Genomic DNA, 26703 nt, shown 5'->3' with positions numbered 1-26703 from the left:
AATCACACCATGGCCGGGCACCGGGGATTGGCCTGGCCATGCCGTGACGGCGGGGGAGGATGGGCATGCATCCCAGGCCAGCTGTGCCTCAGGGGAAGGCCAACTGGAAGGCGTGGAAAATCAGCCATTTCCTCCACCTGAAGGAGCCCCTGAGGACAGCAGCAGCAACTGGCAGACTGCACCCAGCATCTGCCCCGTGGCTTTGGCCAGGGTTCCACGGGGAAATGCTAAAAAACAAAGTCGTCTGTTTTTTGGGGGGCAGGGGAGGGGGCTTGGGGAGAGAAAAACAATCTCAGACTCTCAAAGCATGAAAACAAGTGGAAAATGATCAGTCTGGTTTTCCATAAGTCAAAACAACAGGATCATGTTCCCAGACTCAGTGGGAAGTGCCCTTGCTCTCCTCTCTTGCCTGGTGCCTCGGTGCTGGGGCCAGGCAGACGGCTAGTGGTGGGCGCTAGGCGAGTAGATAGCACTCTGGCCAGAGGGCAAGCCTTCTCCAGCACCAAGGCTGACTCCTTGAGCGCCAGTCCCCTCCAGCCCAGCCCTTCACACACATGTAGGCACTCACTGTGAGATGTGGGTGATGGGTGTCAGCAGAGTCTCCCCTTCCAGGTCCAAGTCCTCAGCGAAGCTGTTGGTTCTCATGAAGTGGGGTGTGCTCACTTCCAGCAGTGTTGGGCTCTTCCTCACTGAGGAGAAAGTGCGGGGAGAGCAGGTTAGGCCTCACACCCAACCTGCCAGTCCCGTGGAGCCAGGCCTGTGAGCTCCCAGGGCCAGGTGAGGAGTGGAGTTTGTGCCTGGAAGCTCCAGCCCTGACAGTCAGTTTTATAGTGGGGTGCTGGGGTGGGTGGGTGTTTAAGATGGCCCCAAAGTGCCTGACATTTCAGTGTCTGAGGAAAGTAAAGGCCAGTGAATCCTCTTCGAGTGGTAACTGTGCCTGGGGCTGTGCTCAGGTGTCAAAGACTCTCCCTACCTCAGGTTCTGGGCCTCTTCCCACGTTTTATTCTTGGGTCAAGAATAAAACAGAGGTGACAAGCACAGGCCTGGTATGGGACAACAGCTCCCACAACCACACATTGTCACACTCATACACTGACGGAGCGGTGGGTCAGGAAAGATGGGGTGATAGGACCTCTGACCCATGAGGAATGGCAAACCTGGGAGGTGGGGGCAGCCACAGAACTCCTTTCTCACAACACGATGCCACATCAACCAGTTGCACCCCCAGTGAGGCACAGGAGTCCCTCCAACAGCTGGTTTCACATTCTGATTCCTGGGCCCACCTCTGCAGCTTTGACACAGGAGCTCAGGATACTGATCCTTATCACTCCCTACTCTCTGTTCACACTATCAGTATTTGCTCTTGGATTATATTTGTCTTCATTTAAATATTTTATTGCAAAAGGATTAAGTACTCATCTGTAGGAAGTGGAATAAATCGAATATTCACAATGGCTTTCTTCCCCCAAGGTCATCAGTGTTAACTGTCAACTATATCCCTAGCCCCCACCCTCTCTGCTCATCCGAGCAGCAGATGCCAGGTGGGAGTTGCTTTTATACACATAGGATGACACTGTTTTTGTCACTCTGTAACATAAGCTCATTTCATTTTTCTCTAGGTATGTAGGCATGGATTTAATGATTTTAGTAGTTGCATATAGTCCACAGTTTGGATTGGCCACAGCTGACCATTCTGTATATCATGGACATTCAGGCTCTTAATAGTTTTAAGCTGCTTAATTATTCAGACTACGATACCATATCCATCTTTATTTTTAAAAGCTGACATATTGGAGCAGGGTGAGAGGGTGTGTCCTTAGTAATTTTAATAAATGTTGCTGGATTGCTTTCCCAAGAAGTTGTAGCAATTCAGGCTCCCCCAGCTTTCCCACATCCATGCCTGAATGAACTGTTGAATGAAGCCCGAATGAAGGTTGTCAGCACCTTTTGCAGGGACTACCAAGCATGGATGAAAACTAAGGCATTGCTGTTATTTCCATCTGTGTTGAATACCTTTTATGGGCTTGGCATCTATTTGGGTTTCCTCTTGCAGAATTGCCTGTTCATATCCTTTGCTCACTTTTGTTTATCACTTTGTAGGAATTTTCTATATATTATAGACATTAACTCCTTGTTATATGAGGCACAAATATCTTCCCCAGTCTATCTGTTTTTTCACCTGAATTATGTTGCTTTTATCCTAGAAAATGTTTTATGTTTTTAAAGTGATACATCTTTTGCTTTATAAAAAAGGAAGGTTTTCCCACATCAGAGTAATACAATTCTCTCTTAAATTTATTCCTAATTTAACTGTTCAAATGTGTTGTATGTATATGTATGTATGTATGTAAAAGTTTTAATGCATTTAGTATTTATGCCTGATGTGACAGATGATCAACAATTAGAAAATGAAAATTTAAAGGGTACTACATACAACCTTACTAAAAAATAAAACATAAAACCACAAAATGTCTTGAAGAAAACATAAAGAGAAAATCTCCAGGACCTTGGATTTGGCAGTGAATTCTAAAATACGAAACCAAAAGTTTAACTCGCAAGAGAAAAAGAATCAACAAATTGGACTTTATCAAAATTAAAAGCTTTTGCTATGCAACAGACACTGCTAATGGAATGAAAAAGCACAGACTTGGAAAGAATATTTGCACATCACCTATCGCGTCAAGGACTTGCACTCAGAATATATAAAGAATGCTTACAACTTGATAATAAAGTGAACAATCCAATTTTAAAAATGGATTATAAATAAGAACATGAAAAGATACGTAATTAACATAAATATGGAAATGCAAATTAGAATCAAAATGAAATTCCATAAATTAAAAAAAAAATTCAAAACCTGACAATACCAACCACTCTTGAGGATGTGGAACATGTAGAACTCTCATATGTTGCTGGTAGGAATGCAAAATGGCACAGTGACTTTAGGAAATAGTTTAACAATTTCTTATAAAGTTAAACATACACATACCATGTGACCTATCGGTTCCTTTCCCACCCAAGTGAATTGAATTTTTATGTTCACAAAAACTTGTACATAAATGTGTATAGTAACTCTGCTCATAATTACCAAATACTGGAAACAATGAAGATGTCCTTCAACAGGTGAATGGATAAGCAAAATGTGGTATATATTCATGCAATGGAATACCACCCAGCAATAAAAAGAAATGAACTAATGATTTATGCAACAACATGGATGAATCTCAAATGCATTTTGCTAAGCAGTGAAAGAAGCCAGATGCAAAAGAATACATATTATAGAATCCCATTTATGGGACATTCTAGAAAAAACAAAACTACAGGGACATAAAACAGATCAATAGCTGCCAGAGGTTAGGGGAGAAGTACTTGACTTCAAAAGACTCACCCCAGGGTATTTTTAGGGGTATGGAACTTCTCTGAATGATACTGGATTGTGGATACATGACTCCAGGCATTTGTCAAAGCCCACAGAACTGAATCTCAAAGAGTGGATTTTACTGTATGCAAATTTTAAAAATTAACCCGGATGTTGGAGGACCCTACGATGGAAAGCAGACTGTGATAAGCGAATTCTATGTGTGTTACAAACAAATGACATAGCAGTGAAAGGAAAGGAGGAGGAGAAGCTGGCATATGTTGCTTTCAAAAACACTGTTTTGACTGGACACTCTATGGTTAAAGCAAAAGTCTGTCATAAACACTCTAATCTAGTAGGTAAATTTGCTTCACATAGGGTACTATGTGTACAATAGGGTCGCACAAATAAGTAAATGAACTGTAGGTAATGGGAGCCAGGTTTCTCGCTGTCACAGAAAAAGCTATAAATAAGTTTTGGGGGAGGGGGCAAGGATGAACTCTGGTCAGAAATGTCAGTATGAACTCATGGTTAGCTTTATATAGATACAGATATGTAAAGATGTGTGTGTACTCAGGTTACATACATACATATATTTCCTAGCTCTGTCCACTGAGAGGAGATAGAAGCAGTGATACCCTAGTAGCCATGAGCATACCCCGTGCCTAGATCCAGTTTTTTTATTCATTCTCCAATAAAAGGAGCCCGGGCCCTCTGGATGAATGGATGATTCTAGGGCTAGGGTAGGGAAAATAAAAGATGAGCCTGAAGTATTGTCAAGTGCTAGAAAAGAAGGAAATGCTTAAAAATAAATGAAAAGGATGGGGGACACGTCAAAAGGACACATGAACCCACCAATGGCCACAGCTAGAACAATTTGAGCAACAAAATAAATAATACTGGACTATAACTCAAAAAATAAATACTCCCGAATCCACACTGATAAAATTAAATAAATAATTGGAGGAGAGGGACGACTCTTCCTTACAAAGGAATTCCAAATAAAAAATGTAGAAGGAATGAGGAAAATAGAAGTACATCACAGTAATATTTGCTGCAGGAAAATGATCCACAAATGAATGCTGAAATTAGTTGGTGAAACTCAGAAACTTCTAAGTTTCTTCCTTGAAATATATTCATTGCTGTGGTAGTTTTAACACACATTTTCAGATTTTTTTTTGATACTCTCCTGCAGGACGTAGAGTTGAACCCCACCTTGAGTGTGGGCTATAGTTAGTGACTCGCTTCTAAAGACTAAACTATGGAAAGGGAAAAACAGCAATTCACTTACAGTGAAGGAGCCTGGCCGACACCACTTTAACTGTCTCAACGTTAATATTACCAGTGATAAACCATATTGATGTCATGTTCCACAATGAGGAAAACATCTCACTTCATTGGCATTCTTCCCCTAACCCTATAACCCTGGTCTAGTCCTGAGAAAACACCAGACAAACCCAAACTGAGGGACACTGACACCTGACTGGTATTCTTCAAAAGTGTCAAGTTAATGAAGAACAAGACTGAGAAGCCCGTCATCGATCAGAGATGACTAAAGAGACATTCTCAATAAATGTAATGATAGATCCTAGATGGGATCCTGGAACAGAAAAAGGACATTACTAGTTAAACTGGGCAAATACAAATAAATTAACAACTCTAGCTTAATAGTGTACCAATGTTAATTTCTTAGTTTTGGTCAATGTACCATGATTATGTAAGATGCTAACGGGAAGCTGGTGAAAGGGATGTGGGGACTCGTTACTATTTTTATTTCTCTTCTGCAAATACAAAATGTGAAATAACAAGTGAAAACAGAAACCGTATACAATAGCACAAAAGTATTAATTATCTAACTAAGGATATGCAAGAACTCTATGGAGAAAATTGTAAAACTTTAATAAGAGACAATGAAGAAGATATAAATGGAGAAATATGCCTTCATTCCAATGACTAGAAGACTTAATACTGAAAAGATTATCTCTAAATCTTAATAAATCTCTCCAAATCTTAATAAAAATCTCAAGGCTTCTGTGTGAGAACTTTGGCAAGCTGATTCTAACAGCGATTTGGAAGTGCAAAAAGCCAAGAATTGGCAATATTCTTGAAGAACAAGGTGGGAGAACTTGCTGTACCAAACATCAGTACTTCTTCCAAGGCAGTGATCATTAGGGCAATGTGGTATTGACACAGAGAGAAACAAATAGGCCAATGGGACAGGATTGAGCATTGGGAAATAGCCCACACAATATGGAAGCTTGCTGTGTATCAGAGGTGGCCTTCACATCCTGGGAAGAGGATGGACTTTTCAATCAAATGTTCAGGAGCAGCTGGATACCCACACTCGGAAAACATTAAGTTGGATCCTTAATTACCTCACATCATACACCAAAAATCCATTCTTGTCATTCCAGAGGATTGAAGACCTAATTATGGAAAGCAAAACTATAATGGTCACATGACCGAATATAGAAGAATATCTTAATGACATCAGCATTAGGATGGTTTTCTTTTTTTAAAAGAAGCAATAACCATAAGAGAGAAGACTGATTAATTTGACATTAGAGTTAAAACTCAATCATCAAAATACATCTTAAAGAGTGAAAAGACAGTGCCCACAAAATACAAAGGACTCCTACAAATCAATAGGAAAAATATAAATGACTTAATAGAAAATGGGCAATAGACAAAGTAGCACATCACAAAAGAATCCAAAAGGCTGATGAGCATGTGGAAAGGTGTTGCGCCTGACTAGCAATCAGGGAAATGTAAATAAACTCAGGAGCTCATGGCCCATGGGGGCGAGTGGCAGACTTCCAGCAGGAAACCACACAGACATTACTTAGTCACAGCCAGGAGAAGGGCTCAGAGTGAAAGGGCTCTGTGCCCATGACATCCTTAGTGAGACCAGGGAAGGACCCGTAAGGCTTGAAGAATGTGTGCACATTCAGAGACCCACAGGTCTGGGACCTGGCAGAAGCATGCTACTGCCCCCATTTTAGAGATTTGGGGCTGAGATTCAAGTACCCTGGGTTATATAAAGCAGTTGTCAAGTGACATAGCTAAAACGTCATCCAGGATTCAATTTTTTTTTTAAGGAAAGAAAAAGAAAAAAACATATTTCGATGTTTGCATCACTTGTATATAGAAGGAACGATGGAGCAGAGGCTAGAATGTGGAGTTGCTTTCCAAACACCCATGATGACAAGTGCCATCGCCATCTCCAAAGCCTGAGGGCCAAGGGTGAGCCACCTGACCCCTGAGAAAGGTTCTGCCCTGGTGTTTTAGGAAATTAAAATGTGCACATCAGTTGGCTGCCCAGAGTGGGTGGGACCTGCACCTGCCAGAGAGGAATGTGTACTTTTTGGTTTAATCCTGGGAAAGGCATATGGGGCCCCTACAGCAAGGGGCAGAGAAGGACTCCACAGGTTTGTTTTTCCAATTCAAGAGGAGAGGTTATTGTCTGTTGGCTTGTGTGTTGGAGACTGTGGGGCGTGCTTTCTCCACCACAGGGAGGCAGTGACCAGAGCCGCCACCTCTTTCCTGTTTTCACCTGTGGTTGTAGTCAGGTCAGGCATCTAGGAGAGCATGGAGGGGAGCTGGGGGTGGGTTGGTGGGGATTCAGCTCTTTCCAGACACACTGGTGCTGCCTCTTTCAGGCCAGGGCTTGAGGGCAAGTGCTGTGCCCTAACAAGTCTTGCTTGTCACCCCCACCTCTGAAGTGGGTATTTCACAGCCTGAACTCACATCTGCAGAGAAGGTTGAGCCCATGATGTACTTGAAAGGGCAGTTCATCTGGATATCCAGTCTCTGCAGGAGGTACCGGAGCAATGCCAGGTGCCCTTTGCTGAACTGCCTGGAGTGGCTGGCCCTGGGGACAAAGAGCACAGCATCCTGGTAACAATGAAGTCACACTTTCCTAAGACAGTCCTGGTTTTTGATGCTTTAATTCTTTGGCTGCCTTTGCTTTGTCAAAGCCAGGATCTGGGCCTAAATTTTCAGGGCAGAACAAAACAATTTTGTTTTCTAGGAAAATGGGAGGTCTGGGATGGCAAAGGCAGCCTTGGGCGTGGCGACTACCCCAGCTGGGGATGCTGGCTGCCAAGTCTCACCCTCTCAGGAGAACAGGAATCAAACTCAGCACAGCATCTTCCTTTCTAATCAGTGGTCCTGCTTGATAGAGGGATTTGAATTTTATTTTTTTAAAAAGACAGGCACAGAAAAAAGACTAGAAGGAAACAGATCCAAATGTTAACTTTGTCTTCGGGTGAAGGGACTTTGGGTAATTTTCATTTCCTTCCTTATTGTGTCTGTGTTTTCTATTTTGGATGATACTCTTCCAAGTCAAGAAACAATAATTGGTGGAAGTCTCCTGTATCTGTGCCTTGCTCTCTGGCCCACGACCCTGTACATCTTATCCTAGAGTTGCCAGAATATGTCCCTCTACCTGGCCTGGAGCTGCCCATGAGGCAACACAGAGCTCTCCTATCATGAAGATCTTCGAGGCTCTCTGTTCCCAAGAAATTCTGGTCTCACTTCCTCTGCCTTCTCATCGAGCCCCAGACCCCTCCCTGCCCAGATTAGGTCAGCATTCAAGCCCCAAGTCCAGCCTATGACAAAGCTCAAAGCTCCAGCCCATCCCTGCCGCCCTCTGCCCTCAAGAGACTCTCGCCAGTGTCTGGGCCTTTCCTGGTAACTTCACCCAGCCACTCATCCCTTGCCCTTCCCCTCCTGATTGATTAAAATCCTGCCTAATCTCCCAGGTGTAACCCAAGCCCTCTTCCACAAGCTTTCCAGGGCTCTGGAGATTGCCCCCTCCCCTGTACGGCTGCAGGGCTTATGTGTGCCTGGCACTCGACACGGGAACGTTGCCTTCTGCCTCACCCATGTCTCTCCAGGGTTTGGCACAGGCGAGTTCCCTGAGCCAGCCTACTTCACAGGGATGAACAGAAGCTCTCCCTATCCTTCGCAAGTAGAAGCCCCCTCCCTGGCCCCCTCAAGAAATCTCCCCCTTTCAGTGGATTCACCAAAGCCCTGCAGATCCTGCACTGTGAAGGAGAAGCCCTCCCCAGGGGCATCCGGACAGCTGCAGCCAGGCCCTGCGTGACATTGCTGAGCCGCAGCCCCACAGCCTGTGCCAGCTGCCCATGCCCGGCTCATAGACCCCGAGCCAGAGTGGCCCCGCCAGCACCTGTGTCTCCACTCAGAGGCGAGAAGTAAGGGACATGGATGGAAAGTGTAAAAGCCATTCCCACAACAGCTGCCAGGAACAAGGCGAGGAATGGAGTGAAAATGTATATTCACAGCTGGCACCCAGTTCCGCTTAGGAAAATACCTTGCTTGAGTGGACACCTGTTGTTTTTGCCGGCCCAGCAGCCAGGCCTGGCTTCTGGGAACAGCTTCTCAAATCTTCCTTAGGGGGCTCCTCTTTTCCCACTCCTAGTGTGCAGTGTTGAGGTACCCTCTGGCCATCCCCAAAGGGGTCCTTGTGGACCTTGCCTCAGCCATTGGAGGTACAGTTGCAGGTCCAAGGATGGCTTGTACCCCAGCTGAGGTCAATAAGAACCTGGCCTTAGATTCTGGCAGGAATCCTGGGGAAAGAGATGACCTCATTCTGCTGGGCTTCCTGAGCTGTTGAATGCAAGCTGGTGGCCATTTTGCCCCTTTTAGAAAGTAGCTGCCTAAGGATACAGCCATCCCATGGGGCCAATGGATAGAGAGCAAGGGAAAGGGAGAACAAAAGATTGAACGGGGAGGGAGAAGGGGAGTGCAAGAGGGGGAGAGTGAGAGCAAGTGAGCAAGATCATCTCAGCTCTGGGGTCCAGCTGTGTCTGAAACAGCTGTGTCCAGCTGTGTGAGCCAAAAAATGTCCCTTTTGTGCTTAAGCTTGTTTGAGTTGGGGTTCCATCATTTGTTACCAAGAGAGTCTTCAGGAATGTGCATGACAAACTTGGGGGTGAGGTGTGAGCCTAAGGACATGGGCCTGGGGGCAGTCAAGGTTACAAAATAGCTGAACTGCTCTGCACTGCCCCCACTAGTTTTCAGGGCAGAGGGCAGGGAGAAGGCTTGTGGGAAAGAAGCTGGCCTGAGGCCAAGGCCCTGGCCCTAACCCTGCAACAGCACAGGGAACTCTTGGAAAAGGGACTTCCTAAGGTGGGACATAGGCTTTCTACTGCTGTGAAGCAAGTCCTCATCTCCCCAAACCTTCAGTGAGCCTCTCTCCACACCCTGCTGTATGAGGATGTTTGATGCAAATTATGGAACACGTTGGATCTCACATTGGATCAAAGGTGTGCAGAATAGTTTTGCCTCAAGCATGACAGCAATGTGACACAGTCAAAGATGATTTCCGGAATCCTGAGAAATCCCAGGGAGGATGCTGGGCTTTCTAAAACCCAAGTTTAGGATACTGAGGACCACCCCCACACCCCAAACACTTCTCCTTAGAATGAGTATAGCAAGCCTCAGCATACACAAATCTCAGAGTGAACGGAAATGGCTCTGCAGGCCCAAGGGTGGGGTCTGAGTAGCGGGGGCGCTGAGGAAGACAGGCAGTGACAGAGCCAGGACAGGGTCAACCCTGAGCGTGAGTGAGCCCAGGAAACGGAAAGAGAGCAACACAGCCACCCACACAACTAAAATCGACCCACCCAGGTCTCCATGCTGCAGGAAGTCACTGTCTAGGTCTCCCAAGACACATTTTCAGGGGAAGGTTCCAGGCAGCAAGAGCAGCCCTAGGAAACTTTAATATACAATGGAATCTGGGTTAAGCACTATCTTCTCCAAGAGTTGAGCTCACAGGACATTCCCCAGAAACCTCTGGAGAGGTGGGGAGGAAAGTTTCTGGAGGTCTTTGGATGAAGAAAACAAAAAAGTGGCCTTGATTTTCAAGGCAAAATTACACAGGAAGAAAAAAATGTTTTTAATCTAATTAAGAGCGATCTTTTCACCTTCATCACAACATCACGGAAATGTGCCAGTTCTTAACTTCACACAATAATCAAAGCAATTAGTGAGGGAGAAGCCTTGGAAACCGGTGCAGATGTTCTCAGAATGTTTAATGGGGAAATGAGTTGCAGGCCTCATTCTCAGCATCCGGCTCCAGGCCCTGGCTACCAAATCCAGACATCTGCTGGGGCCCCACCCCCAGGCCCCGAGGGCGCGGGCTTGAGAAACACAGGTCCCTTCCCAGGCCACCTCCCAGCCAGGCCAGATCTGGGGCCGAGAGGCTCCCTATAGCTTCTCAAGTTGGAGCCTGGACACAGTCAGAGCCACCCCAGAACTGGGGGGAGGCTCAACATCAAAATTATGTTAACAACTGATGTCAAAAGTAATCAACTCAGCTTGGCTCCCCCACTGCTGCTGGCTGCAGGAGGGCTGTGAGTAGGAGGAGAGCAAGCGGCCCCAGGGGGACCTCTCGGCTATGACCCCCTCAGCCTGAACACTACTTCAAGAAAAAATGTGGTGGCATCTGTCTGGTATGGTCCTGTGGGCTCCATTCCAATGCTAATGGACTCTTAAGGGGCCCAGGAATCAAAATGGTCAACACTTGAGGAATTTCCAGTAATCAGAGAAAATGTATAGAAATGAGGATGATGCTTACTTAGGAAATGGCCTATTACAGGGAACAGAGGGCCACATGGCGAATGTCAGCTAGCTGTGGGAGAGAGAGAGACCCCAGGTGGGGCAGGCAGATCAGCAAATCTTGGAGGACTTGCTATATGGCAGGCACTGGAGACAGAGGAAAAGAACACAATATCCACGTACTCAAGGGCACACTCATATGCCCTTAGCATTCACGTTCTCCACACTGACAGCTTCTTAATGCAAGCCCACCAGATACTTTCATAAGCACTACCTCTGACTTCAGGGACTTGCTTAGCTGCACACAGGGCAGGCCAAAAGGAATGGAAAGTGAGCCACCACCGGGGCAGCACTCACTAGTGACAGATAAATACCCCAGCTCTCTCAGCCGCTTGTAGAACTCTGAGGAGTGTTCTGTGCAGCTTCCCAGCTGCCCACCATGAAGCTCTTTCTCAATAAGAGACCAGCACAAGGATTTCTGAATTAAGCTGTGTGTGCTGTGAGACTGACATAAGACAGTGTGACAGGAAGCTGTTGGAACATTCGAGTAGGGAAGCAGCAAGATCCACTTTACATTTAAAGAACTCCCTTGAGCTGTTATGTGAAGAATGGAGTAGAGGAAGCAACAGTGGAAAGTAAGAGACCAGTAATGAGGTAAGGACAACAATGTAGGCAGAGAAATGGTGGTGGTCCCTAACCAGGGAGATAGCTGGAAAGACTAGGTGTGGGCAAATCCAGAGAGTTTATAAGACACATTGATGGATTAGATAGGAGCACTAAGAAAAAAGGATAATTTTAAAAAGACTTTCAGCCAGGCTTGGAGAAAAATAGCATGCTGCTCCCCGTCCCCTATGACTATAAATCATCTCACTTATCCTCCCCAAAAGCATAAAATCAGTTAGTGCAAATAAAACCACATGACCCATGCTGTTAGCAGTATTAGGAGAAAGAATACCTTTAAATTGTCTGTGAGTAGCAAAGTGAACTAAATTCCAATAGCATTCTAGTCCCCTGCCCAGCACTGCAAAACTGTGCATACAGAGTCAGAGAGAAGAGGCTTAAAATGCTTTGTCAAAATGTTTGAAGGTAGTTAGCAACATCAGGAAAAATAGAGGAGTAAGTACCTCTAAGGAGCCTTTTTGCCTTCACAGACATCCTAAGCACTAAGCAGCCTAAGCCACTGATGAACTTGCAGATACCACTGATGTTGATTATAGTCTAATTAATTGTAGAGACACCACACTTCTGCACCAAACCAGAACCAAAGCCAAAGCACCCTACCCAAATGATACTAAAGACACGTGTACAGCAAAAGTCCTTACTAAGGCTACTGCATAAAATTGGAAGTCTCTGTTACTCCAGATATGCAGATATCAACTTGGGGACACAAAAATCTTGGGGAAATAAAAAAACAAGAAAACATGACTTGCCAAAAGAACACAATAATTCTCCAATAATAGACACCAAAGGAAAGGAAATCTTAAGGAAACCCAATGAGATAAAAGATAACACAAATAGACAAGACAAAGATATCAGGAAAACAATTCATGATCTAAATGGGAAATCCAGCAGTTAGATATCATAAAAAAGAACCAAACAAAAGTCTAGGAAGTGATAAATTAAATGAATGAAATAAAAAATACAATTGAAAACTTCAAAAGCAGGCTAAATCAAGCAGAAGAAATAATTTCTAAATTTGAAGACAGGTGTTTTGAAATAAACCAGACAGATTTAAAAAATAACAATAAAAAAGAATGAAGAACGCCTGTGTGACATATGAGACACTATTAAGCTAACAGTAGTTCACATTTTGGGAGCTCCAGAAGAAATATTGGGATACGGACCAGAAAATCTATTTAAGAAGATAATACCTGAAAACTGCCAAAGTTTTGGGAGAGAAAGAGACTAACAGATAAAGGAAGCTGACAAATCCCTAAATAGATTTAACCCTAAAGGGCCTCTCTGAGGCACATTTTCATCAAACTGTCAAAAATCAAAGAGAGAATTTAAAAAACACCAAGAGAGAAGCATGAAGTCACATATAAGGGAATCAACAGCAGACGAACAGATTTTTCAGCAGAAACCTTCTAGGCCAGGAAGGAATTGGATGCCATATTCAAAGTGCTGAAAGGTGGGGAAAAGCTCACAAAATTGCTAGTCACAAATACTATACCTAGCAAAGCTATCCTTCAGAAATGAAGCAGAATGAAGGAAGAAATTTTGCTTCCCTCAGACAAGCAAAAACTGAGGGAATTCATTACTACTAAATCAGCCCCACAAGAAATGCTTAAGGGAGTACTACATCTGGAAGTAGGAGGATGATATCTACCATCATGAAAATACAAAAGCATAAAACTTACTAGTAGAGCAGATACACAAATGAGAAAGGAAAAGGAATAAAGGATTATCACTACAGAGAATCATAAAATTGCAAAGAAAAACAATGAGAGGAAACAAAAGTATACAAATCAATCAGAAAACAATAAAAGGACAGGAGTAAGTCCTCACCTATTGATAACAATCTTGAATGTAAGTAATTTAAATTTCCCAAGTAAAAAATAGATACTGGCTAAATGAATTTTAAAAAAAAAACCCAATTACATGCTGCCTACAAGATACTGACTTCACCTGTAAAGACACCCATAGACTGCAAGGGAATGGATAGAAAAAGATATTCTACACAGACATCAAAAGCATGCAGGAGTAGATAGACAAAAAATATTAAGTCCAAAAAAAAAAAAAAAGAAAAAGAAAAAAGAGACAAAGGAGGTCATTATATATTATAAAAGGATCAATTTAGCAAGAAGATATAACAATTATGTGTGAAACCAACGACACTGGAGTACCCAGGTATATTAAACAAATATTACTAGTGCTAAAGAGATAGACCCCAATAAAATAATAGTTAGAGATGGCAACATTCCATAATCAGCAGTGGACAGATCATTTGGATGTGAAAATATCAACAAAGAAATATTGGATTTAAACTGCATAGATCAAATGGACCTAACAAATTTACACATTTCATCCACAGATGCAGAATACACATTCTTCATTAGCACATAGCACATTCTCCAGGATATACCATATGTTAGGACACAAAACAAGTCTCAATACATTTTTAAAAATCAAAATCTTATCAAGTATCTTCTCAGACCACAATGGAATAAAACTGGAAATCAATAACAAGAGGAACTTCTGAAATTGGACAGATACATGGAAATCAAACTACATGTTCCTGAATGACCATTGTGTCAGTGAAGAAACTGATTTAATTTTGTTTTATTTTGTTATGAAATGGAGTCTTGCTCTGTCGCCCAGGCTGGAGTGCAGTGGTGTGATCTCAGCTTACCACAAGCTCTGCGTCCCCGGTTCACGCCATTCTCCTGCCTCAGCCTCCCGAGTAGCTGGGACTACAGGCGCCTGCCACCATGCCTGGCTATTTTTTTGTACTTTTAGTAGAGACGGGGTTTCACTGTGTTAGCCAGGATGGTCTCCATCTCCTGACCTTGTGATCCGCCCGCCTTGGCCTCCCAAAGTACTGGGATTACAGGTGTGACCCACTGCGCCCAGCCTGATTTGAAAAATTTAAAAATTCATTGAAACAAATGAAAATAGAAACACAGCATACAAAAATGTATATGGTACAACAAAAGAAGTGCTATGAGGGACATTTATTTCAATAAACGCCCACATCAATAAGGTAGAAATATTTTAAACAACTTAATAAATGCATCTCAAGGAACTAGAAACACAAGAACAAATCAAACCTAAAATTAGAAGGAAATAAATAGTAAAGATCAGAGCAGATCTAAATGAAATAGAGATAAAAAATAAAAAAGACAAAAGATCAATGAAATGAGGTTCCCCCTGCCCCCGCAACTCTGAGACAGGGTCTTGCCCTGTCATCCAGGCTAGAGCGCAGTGGTGTGATCTTGACTCGCTGTAACCTCTGCTTCCTGGGCTCAGGCAATCCTCCTACCTCAGCTTCTGAGTAGATGTGCAGCACCACACCTGGCTAATTTTTTTTTTTTTTTTTTTTTTTTTTTTTTTTTTTTTTTTTTGTAGAGAAGGGGGTTTGCCATGTTGCTCAGGCTGGTCTCAAACTCCTGAACTCAAGCAATCGGCCTGCCTTGGCCTTCCAAAGTGCTGGGTTTACAGGTGTGAGCCAACAAATCCAGCCAAAAAGTTGATTTTTTGAAAACAGAAAATCAATAAACCATTAGCTAGACTAACCAAGAAGACCCAAATAAAATCAGAAATGAAAAAGGAGACTTACAATGGACACCACAGAAATACAAAAGATTATTAGAGACTATTATGAACAACTAACTATATGTCAACAATTAGAAAACCTAGAGGAAACAGATAAATTCCTGGACATATATAACCTCCCAAGACTGAACCAGGAAGAAAAAGAATCTGAACAGAGCAATAACAAGGAATGAGATTGAATCAGTAATAAAGTCTCCCAGTAAAGAAAACCTCAGGACTGCATGGGTTTACTACTGAATTCTACCAAACTTTTAAAGAACTAACATGAATTCTTCTCAGACGATTCCAAAAGATTGAAGAGAAAGGGATTCTCCCTAACTTATTCTGTGAAGCAAGCAGTATCTTGATACCAAAACCAAATAAGGACACAACAACAGCAAAAAAGAAAACTACAGGCCAATCTCCCTGAATGAGCATAGATGCTGAATCCTCAAAAACAAAACCCACACACAGACACACAAACTAGCAATCTGAATCCAATTGCGCATCAAAAAGATAATATACCATTATCAAGTGGGATTTATCCCAGGGATTCAAGGATGGTTCAACATATACAAATCAATAAATGTGATATATCACATTAATAGAAGGAAGGACAAAACATACATGATCATCTGAATAGATGCAGAAAAAGCATGTGATAAAATTCGACATCTCTTCATGATTTAAAAAAAAAAAAAAACTCAACACCTAATGTCTAGAAGGAACATAACTCAATGAAGGTCATATATGACAAACCCACCAGCTACCTGAGGAAAAGCTAAACACCTTCTCTCTTAGAACTAGAACAAGACAAGGATGCCCACTTTCACCATTCTTATTCAACAGAGTAAGAAAAGTCCTCACCAGAACAATTAGGCAAGTAAAAGAAAAAGGGTATCCAAATTGGAAAAGAGAATGTCATACTGTCCTTTGCAGATGGCAGTCTTATACATAGAAAAACCTAAAGATTCCACCAAAATATTTTAGAACTGGTAAACAAATTCAGTAAAGTTGCAGGATAAAAACATCAACAAACAAAAACCAGTAGAAGTGGACGTGGTGGTTCATGCTTATAATTTCAGCACTTTGAAAGGATGAGGTGGGTGGATTGCTTGGGCCTGGGAGTTTGAGACTGGCCTGGGCAACATGGCAAAACCCCATCTGTAAAAAAATGAGCTGGGTGTGGTGGCCTGCACCTGAAGTTCAGCTACTCGGGAGGCTGAGATGGGAGGATCGCTTGAACCTGGGAGGTGAAAGTTGCAGTGAGCAGAGATTGCACCATTGTACCCCAGCCTGGGCAACAGAGTGAGACCCTGTCTCTATTCCCCCCGCCTGGCCCCCCCCCCAAAAAAAATCAGTAGCATTTCTGTGAAACAGCAAATTAGCCAAAAGAGAAATCAAGAAAGCAATCCCATTTGCAATAGCTACAAAAAAAAAAAAAAAAAAAAGCAAAGCTTAACCAAGGAGGTGAAAGATTTCCACAATGAAAGCTATAAAATACTGATTTCAGTAATTTAAGAGGCTACAAAATTTTTGAGATATCCCATGCTCATGGATTGAAAGAATAATGTTAAAAGGATCATATTACCCATAGCAATATACAGATGCTATGAAATCCCTATCTGGATATCAGCAGGGGCTTCAAGATGGCTAACTAGAGGCATCTGGCACTCACCTCCTCCACAAAGAACAAAAATAGCAAGTAGGTAATCACGGTTTATATAGATCACCTCTGAGAGAATGCTGGCATTCAACTGAGAAGTAATAAGAAAAACCCAACGAAGGGATAAGAGGGGAGTCAGGCAGTCGGCTTCTATGGGACTGGCTGGGAGCATGAAGAGACTCCTCGATGTGCAGAAAGGGTAAGTAAGTGAGCCCTCTCTGGTCCACATTCCCACAGCAGATGCGTGAAATCCTAGTCAGAGAACCGGCTGACCCATAGATGCCCTGAGACTAACAAGAGGCTACCTACAGACTCTGCAATGGCAATGAACAGCTCCCAGAGAGGGAGATCACCCTGAATCCTCAGGCAATTCACACATCCCCTGAATCCTCAAGCAACTTCAGGAAAGTTCCATTTTGATAGCCCAGCCCCCACCAGGCTGCATCTGCCGTGGGCCCCACATCCCTGTATCTCATCCCTGGAGCCCCATGGACATCCCCTACACAAAGCTGGGTGCCACCCCTGACTGCTGCCTCCAAGGCCAAAACATGAGCCACTGGCAATACTCTGCCACCTCCGAAGCAAGGCTGCCATGTATTTTAAAACATCCTGAGAAAAGGTAACCCTGCCCATAGTCACCACCTGGGGCTGAAGCATGCATTGCCCAACTGCCTGTTTATAGCTGCTGCCACTGAAAGCAATCCCACCCAACTTCCCCAGGAGTAGGGCTGCAATAGAGTTGCTGCTGCCCCTGCATGAGCATTCAGCAGGGTATACAGGGATCATCCTGTGCCTGCCTAACAGTCAGTACATTCTTGCATTACTGGAGGGCCTCAGGAGAGAACCACCCGGCTTGGTCCCACCCTCTTTTCTCCCAGTGCCAGCGCATACCATCTCTGGGCCTAGGGATCACCCTGCCCTATCTAGTATTGTTGGCACCTGAGCACTCCTGGGGGCTTGAGGACTGCACTACCCAACTGACCATTACCACCACAACTGGCATTCACTTGAATTTGCCACCTGTGGGCCTTGGGACAAGCTCATCCAGCTTATCCCAGCCATCCCAATACCAGCATGGACACCTTGGGAGGCAGAAGATTGTTCTGCCACCGCTACCACCATTGCCCAAGCCATACCTGCTACTCAGGGCTCAATGACTTACCCACCCTGTGGCCCAGCTCTGCCATCATTGGCACCTGAGCAAGCTGCCTGGAGGCCCAAAGTTGGTCTTCCTGGACCTGCTAACACTAGTGCCAGCATATACCACCATTGGGTCCAAGGATAAGCATTCAGGGCCAGCCACTGCTGCCACTGGGCCTGAGGACTGGCCCACCTGATGTCCCTATCCCCAGCCAGACTTTACCACAGCCTCCACCAATAACTGCATCCTAAACTAGAGAGGAGCTCTCAGACACTACTGGTGCTGTTTACAGCTGAAAAAAAATTCCATGGAGATTACACTACTGCAGGCACCCAGAATCAAAACCAAAGTGCCCTGCCCAAAGAACACCATAGATACATCTTTGGGAATAAGACTCTCTTAGGAAAGACAGATCAAAAAATTGGATGAAGCTACTGTTACACCAGATGTGCAGATACCAATGTAAGCACACTGAAAACATGAAAAGGCAAGAAAACATGACACCTCCTAAGGAATGCAATAATTCTCCAATAGATTCCAGTGAAAAAGAAATTGATGGAACCTTGAACAATTCAATATAATATTAAAGAAGGTCCTAAAGACTATACAAAGAAATCAGAAAAGACAATTCAGGGTATGAATGAGAAATGTGTGCAAGAGATAGATATAAAAAGAACCAAACAGATATTCTAGAATTGAATAATTAATTGAATGAAATAAAAACACATTTGAAAGCTTCAGTAACAGACCACGCCAAGCAGAAGAAAGAATTTCACACCTTGAAGATAAGTCTTTTGAAATGACTCAGACAAAAATAAAGAAAAAATAGAAAAGCATGAACAAAGGCTATGTGACTTGCAGGGTGCCATAAGGTGACACTTTCAGTGTCCCAGAAGGTAAAGAGCAAACTAAAAGATTATAAAACCTATTTAATGAAATAATACCTGAACACTTCCCAATCTCCCATGAGATTTAGATCCAAATATAGGAATCTCAGAACCCTAAATAGATACAATTCAGAAAGGTCTTTTCCACAGCACATTAGAGTCAAATTGCCCAACCAAAGACTAAGAGAGAATCATAAAACCAGCGATAAAAGAGGTTGTAGACACTTTTAAGGGAACAACCTGCAGACTAACAGATTTCTCAGCAGAAACTTTACAGGCCAGGATGATGGGATTATATATGCAGAGTGCTGAAAGAAAAAACAAAACCAAAACCTGCCAGCCAGGAATACTGTATTTAGCAAAGTTATATTTGTCAGAAATGAAGGAGAAATAAAGTGTTTCCCTTAAAAGTAAAAGCTGAGGGAATTAACTGCCACTACACAGGCCCTACAAGAAATGCTTAAGGGAGTCTTACATGAAGATGTGAAATGACAACTTCATGAAAGCACACAAAATAACCAGAAATCAATTAATGACAGGAATAAGCCCTCGCATATCAACAGTAACCTTGCATATGGATTAAACTTTCTACTTAAAAGACAGACTGGCTGAATGAACTTAAAAACACGACCCAGCTAAATGCTGTCTACAAGAAACTCATCTCACCTGTAAAGACACGCATAGTTGAAAGTAAAGGAATGGGAAAAGATATTACATGCAAAAGGAAACAAAAACCAAACAGGAGTAGCTATACTTATATCAGATAAAACAGTAAAAAGAGACAAAGTCATTATATAGTGACAAAGGGATCAATTGACCAAGAGGATATAACAATTCTAAACATATATGCACCCAGAACCAAAGCACCCAGATATATAAGGCAAACATCAAATCTGAAGGGAAAGGTAGACTTCAACACAATAATCTTGGGAACTTCAATTCTCCACTTCCAGTATTAGACAGATCATCTAGACAAAAAATTAACAAAGAAACATTGGATTTAAACTACACTTTATACCAAATGGACCTAACAGACATTTACAGAACAGTTCATAAAACAGCTGTAGAACACACTTTTCTCATCAGTACATGAAACACTCTCCAGGATATATGTTAGGAGACTAAGTATGATTTTAAATATATATATATTTTAAATTGGATTAGTGTCACATATCTTCTCAGACCACAATAGCATAAAACTATAAATAAATATAAAACTGTATAAGTAAATGGAAATTAACATGCTCCTGAATGACCATTGGGTCAAAGAAGAAATGAAGGCAGAAATAAAAAATTTACTGAAACAAGTGAAAATAGAAACACAACATTCTGAAACTTACGGGATACCGCAAAAGCAATGCTAAGAGGAAAGTTTATCGAATAAATACCCCCATCAAAAAAGGTAGAAAAGATCTTAAATAATCTAATGATGCACCTGAAGGAACCAGAAAAGCAAGAACAAACCATACCAAACGTAAAATTAGTAGAAGGAATGAAATAACAAAGATCAGAGCAGAACAAGAGACTAAATATAAAGGATCAATGAAATGCAAAATTGGATTTTGAAAAGAAACAAAGTAGCTAAACTAACCAAGAAGAAAAGAAAGAAGACCTACATGAATAAAATCAAAAATGAAAAAGGGGATATTCCAACTGATACCATGAAATATGAAGGATCAAAACTCTTCAGTATGATCAATAAATTGATTATAGTTACAGGATTTAAAAATCAGGCACATTTCTATATACCAACAAAGAACCAGCTGAGAAAGAAATCAAGAAGGCATTATCATTTACAACCACTACAAAAAATCTAGGAATGAATTTAACCAAAGAGGTGAGAAACCTCTGACAAGGAAAACTACAAAAGTCTGATGAAAGAAATTGAAGAGAACACACAAAAAAAGTCCCATGCTCATGGGCTGGGAGAATTAACAAAATTAAAATGACCATACTACTCAAAGCAATCTACAGATTCAATGCGGTCTCTGTCAAAATACCAATGCCATTTTTCCTGGAAATAGAAAAAATCCTAAAATTCAGATGGAACCAAAAAAAAAACTGGAATAGCCACAACAATTCTGAGTAAAAAGAAGAAAGCTGGATGCATCACACTGCCTGACTTAAAAATATAAGGCTATAGCATCAAAAGCAGCATGGTTTTGGAATAAAAACTTATAGACCAATGGAACAGGGTAGAACCTGGAAATAAATCCATGTATTTACAGCCAACGGATTTTTGATAAAAGTGCCAAGAACATACACTGGGGAAAGAGCACCCTCTTCACTTAATGGAGCTGGGAAAATTAGATATCCATGTGAAAAATGAAAGTGTTTCTATCTCTTGCCATACCAAAATCAACTCAAGACAGGTTAAAGACTTAAACATGAGGCATGAAACAGTAACACCATTATTAATAGAAGGAGACATTGGGGAAACACTTTAGGACATTGGTCTAGGCAAAGATTTTATGGATAAGACCTCAAAAACACGGACAAAAAACAAAAATAGACAAATGGGACTATATTAAATGATAAAGCTTGTACACAACAAGGGAAACAATCACCAGAATGAAGAGACAGCTGGTTGAATGGGAGAAAATATTTGCAAACTACTCATCTGACAAGGTACTAATACCCAGAATCTACTAGAAACTCAAATAACTCAATAGTAAACAACCAATTAATTCCAATAAAAAGTGAGCAAAAGACATGTATAGATATTTCTCAAAAGAAGACATACAAGTAGCCAATAGGTATATGAAAAAAATGTTCAACATCAGTAATTATCAGGGAAATGCAAGTCAAAACCAGAATGAGAATGGCTATTATTAAAAAGACAAAAAATAACCAATGCTGGAGAGGATGTCAAGGAACTCTTATGCACTGTTGGTGGGAATATAAATTAATACTATAGAAAACAGTTTGATTTCTGAAAAACCTAAAAAGAGAAATATGATATAATCCAGCAATCTCACTACTGGATATTTATCTAAAGGAAAAGATATCAGTATACTAAAAATATACCTGCGTCCCCATGTTTATTGCAGCACTATTCACAACAGCAAAGATATGGACTCAGGAACCTAAGTGTATATCAGTAGATAAATGGAAAAAGAAAATGAGGTAAATATATACAATGGAATACTAATTGACCAAAGAAGAATGAAATCATGTCCTTTGCAGCAACATGAATGGAGCTGGAGGTCATTATTTTAAGCCAGGTACAGAAAGATAATTATCTTATATTATTATCATATGTAGGAGCTATAAAAGTTGATCTCATGGAGGTAGAGTAGAAGGATAGATACCGAAGGCTGTGAAAGGTATGTTTGGGGGGTGAAGATATGTTGGTTACTGGACAAAAATATACAGCTAGTTAGAATAAATAATTTATAATGTTTGATAAGAGTCGGTTGGCTGTATTTAACAATGCAATGTATATTTCAAAATAAAAAAGAGGACTTGAAATGTTCCTAACACATACAGATGATAAATTGAGGGTGATGGATACCCTGACTTGATCATTACACATTCAATGCATGTAGCAATAGCACATGTACTCCATAAGTATTATGTATCAGTCAAAAAAAAAAAAAAAAAAGAGTGAAAAGAGAAATCAAAAAAAAAAAAAAAAAGACATTCTTCACAGAAATAGAAAAAACACAATCCTTAAACTTGCATGGAACCACAAAAGACTGCAAATAGGACAAACAATGCTGAGCAGGTAGAATGAAGCTAGAGGCACCACACTGCCTGACATCAAAATACAGTCAACTCTTCAACAACATAGATTTGAACTGTGTAGGTTCACTTATATGTGGATTTTCCCCATAATCTAACAAGGATAGAATGCAGTATTCACAAAAGTGAAAACCATGTATACAGATGGCTAACATTTTGTATATGTGCATTACATCGGGCTGACTCTGGGACTTTAATATACATGGCTTTTGGTATATACAGGGGGGCCTGGAAGCAATCCCCCATGTATACAAAACAGTGGTAACCAAATTAGCATGCAATGGGCATAAAACAGACATATAGACCAATGGAACAGAATGGAGAACCCAGAATTAAATCCATTTATTTACAGACAACTGGTTTTTGACAAAGGTGCCAAGAATACACTTCAGGGAAAGGACACTATGTTAAACGCATCATGTTGGGAAAACAGGATATCCATATGCAGAAGAATGAAACTAGACTATCTCTCAGCATATAAAAAAACCAACTCAAAATTGATTAGAGATTTAAACATGAGACCTGAAGCAAACAGTACTAGAAGAAAACAGAAGGGAAATCCTTCAGGATATGGGTCCAGGCGAAGATTTTATGGGTAAGACTTTATAAGCACAGGCAACAAAAACAAAAGTAGACAAATGGGACTATATCAAACTAAAAACCTACACGTAAAAGGAAATAATAAACTGTTAAGAGAGATCCTGCAGAATGGGAGAAAATATTCATCTGACAAGGGATTAATATCCAGAATATACAAGGAATTCAAACAATTCAACAGCAAAAAACACCAGATTATCTGATTTAGAAATGTGCAAAATAGAACAACTGGCCAACAGGTATGTGAAAAAATGTTCAACATCTCTCATCACAGAAATGCAAGTCAAAGCCACAATGATACATTATTTCACCTCAGTTAGAATGGCTGTTTTCAAAAAGACAAAAAATAACAAATGCTGGCAAGGATGCAGAGAAAAGGGAAATAATACATTATTTATGGGAATATAAATTAGTGAGTCATTAAGGAAAATACTATGGTGTTTGTCAAAAAAATTAAAAGTAGACTACCATACAGTTTGACAATCCCACTACCAGGTATTGACTCAAAGGAAAGGAAATCAGTATATAGAAAAGATATTTGCATTCTCATATTTATTGCAGTAGTGTTCACAACAGTTAAGATATGGAATCAACTTAAATCTCCATCAGCAGATGAATGGAGAATGTGGTATGTAAACACAATGGAATATTGTTCAGTCATAATAAAGCATTAAGTCCTGTCATTCACAGCAACATGGATGAACTTGGAGAATATGTTAAATGAAATTAGGCACAGAAAGATGGAGGATTTTGACTGCTCACAAAACAGAGAAATGATATTTGAGGTGATGAATATGATTTGATTATGACACATTGTATACATGTATCAAAATATCACTGTATATCCCATAAATATCTACAATTATTACATGTTGACTAAAAATAAAAGGACACAAAGAAAAAGACTCCTAGAAGAAAAACCCACAAGGAGCATCATAATGGTGAAAAGACTGAGAGCTTTTCCTCTAACATCAGGAATAAAGCAAGATGCCTACTTCAGCCATTATATTAAACATAGTAGTAGACTTTCTAGCCAGAGAATGTAGAAAAGAAATAAAGGCATCCAAATTGGAAAGGAAAAATTAAAATTATATTTGTTCATAGATATGATCATATATGTAGAAATCCCTGAAAACTCACCACAAAAACTGAATAAATTAATTCAGCAAAGTAGCAGGATAGTAAGTCAGTATACAAAATTCAGTTGCATTTCTATACATTAATCACAAACAATCTGAAAGGGATATTATGAACACAACTATTTACACAACAGCATCAGGACACTCAGCCTTGTCCACCAAGGACCCTTGTAATGTTTGCCACTGCTGACCTCAGCTGATGGAGCTGCAAGAAGTGTATTCCATTATATTCTCACCTGGGCTACAGCTGCTGCACCCTACCTACTTAACACTCCATCAAGTGAGCAGATTTCAATTCATTGTAACAAGAAACAGAAAACCTAAGGAAACATAGCACCCACCAGAGAAATACAATAATTTTCAGGGACTGACTCCAAAGAAATTGGGATACGTTAATTGCCTTACAGAAAATTAAAAATGACTGATTTAAGGAAGTTCAGCGTGCTACCAGAGAAGAGAGAAATCATTAATACACAAAAGGAGACATTTAATAAAGAAATAGAAATCCTAAAAAATTACCAAACATTTTGGAGGTGAAGAATATAATGCATGAAATTAAACGTGAAATAGAAAGCAGCAGCAGCAGCAGACTTAATCAAATAGAAGGAGGAATTTGTCAACTGGAGGATAAATTATTTGAAAATATCCAGTAGAGGAGAAAAATAAAGAATGAAAAGGTAGTAAGGGAAGTTTACAGGATTTATGGGACACCAGCAGGAGAGTGAATGTTCACACAGGATTTATAGAAGGAAAGGAGAGAGGTAAAGGGTGGAAAGCTAATTGAAAGAAATAATGGCTGAAAACTTCCCATATCTGAGGTTCTCCCCAGATTTATGGACATCTAGGTACATGAAGCTCAAAGAATTACAATTAGGTTCCATCTAAAAGAGATTTCACCTAGATACATTACCATCAAACTGTAAAAAATGGAAGACAAGATAATTTTGAAAGTGGCAAGATGAATAAAGTTCTTACATCTACAGGAATCTCCATAAGGCTATCAGTGGATTTCTGAGCAGAAACTTTCCAGGCCAGGAAACAACAGAATTATATATTCGAAGTTCTGAAAGATTAAAAAAACTGCCATCTGAGAATACATTACACAGCAAAGCTGTCCTTCAGATACGAAACAGATACAAGACTTTCTCAGGTAAACAAAAGTTGAGGGAGTTTATCACCAACTACTTTTACCTTACAAGATATGCCAGAGGGAGTTATTCAAGCTTAAATGGAAGGATGCTAATTAGTAACATGAAAACATACGAAAGTACAAAATTCACTGATAAATAAATAAATATATAGGCAACTTAAGAATACTCTAATAGTGTAATGGTAGTATATAAGTCACATAACTCTAGTATAAAGGTTAAAAGAAAAATAATTAAAAATTACTATTGTTTTAATAATTTCTCAATGGATACACAATATTAAAAGGTATACCTTGGGGCATCAAAAATAAAATGTAGAGGGGGAAGTATAAGATCAAAATATTCCCCCCAAACAAAGAGGGGACAATCCCAACTTATTTTACAAGGCTAGCATTGCTCTCATACTAAGGCCAGACAAGGACAATATAAGAAAAGAAAATAACTGGCCAATATTTTTTATGACAGTACACTTAAAAATTTTCAATCAAATGTGATCAAACTTAATTTAACCACACATTTAAAAAATCATATATCACAAACACATGGGATTTATCCTTAGTACATAAGGACAGTTAAATGTATATATGCAATAAATGGGATACATTACATTAATAAAATCAAAGATAAAAATCATACAATCATTTTGATAAGTGCAAATAATGCAGTTCACATAATTCAACATCCTTCCATGATAAAAACTGTGAACAAATTAGGTATAGAAGGAATGTACTGCAACACAATAAAGGCCATATATGAAAAGCCCACAGCTAACATCATACTCAATGCTGAAAAGCTGAATGCCTCTCCTCTAAGATGAGGAACAAGAAAAAGATATTCTCACCACTTCTATTCAACACAGTACTGGAAGTCCTAGCCAGAGGAATTGGGCAAGAAAAACAAATAAATACACTTGAATCAGAAAGAAGGAAGTAAAATTGTCTCTGTTTGCAGATGATACGATCATATATGTAGAAAATGCTACAGACTCCACAAAAAACACTTGTTAGAAGTAATAATCTAATTCAGTAAAGTGTCAGGATACAAAATCAGCATTCAGAAATCATTTGCATTTCTATACACCTAATAATGAACAACCTGAAAAACAAATTAAGAAAACAATTTCATTTAAAATAGCATCAAAAAGAAGAGAGCTCCTAAATAAATCCTTTCATATATGAACACATG

General features: G+C 40.6%; 1 protein-coding gene and 1 pseudogene across 5 annotated transcripts in view; one reads left to right on the top strand and one right to left on the bottom strand.

The window, feature by feature from the left end:
• The window catches only part of LOC105469770 (potassium voltage-gated channel subfamily Q member 1), a 402068-nt gene that overhangs the window by 188912 nt on the left and 186453 nt on the right, over positions 1 to 26703 (bottom strand). For all 5 annotated transcript variants that reach the window (XM_011721289.2, XM_011721290.3, XM_011721292.3 and 2 more), the window contains one exon: positions 569 to 689. In XM_011721289.2, the coding sequence (XP_011719591.1) occupies positions 569 to 689 (121 nt within the window). The remainder of the gene's footprint in view (positions 1 to 568; positions 690 to 26703) is intronic.
• Positions 15032 to 26703, top strand: part of LOC139357399 (large ribosomal subunit protein uL18 pseudogene) — a 37541-nt pseudogene continuing 25869 nt past the window's right edge.

This window comes from Macaca nemestrina, chromosome 12 (genome assembly GCF_043159975.1).
Source record: "Macaca nemestrina isolate mMacNem1 chromosome 12, mMacNem.hap1, whole genome shotgun sequence".
Classification (NCBI taxonomy): Eukaryota; Metazoa; Chordata; class Mammalia; order Primates; family Cercopithecidae; genus Macaca; species Macaca nemestrina.
Note: the sequence above shows the minus strand (reverse complement) of the source record. Positions and strands in the feature narration are given on the sequence as shown.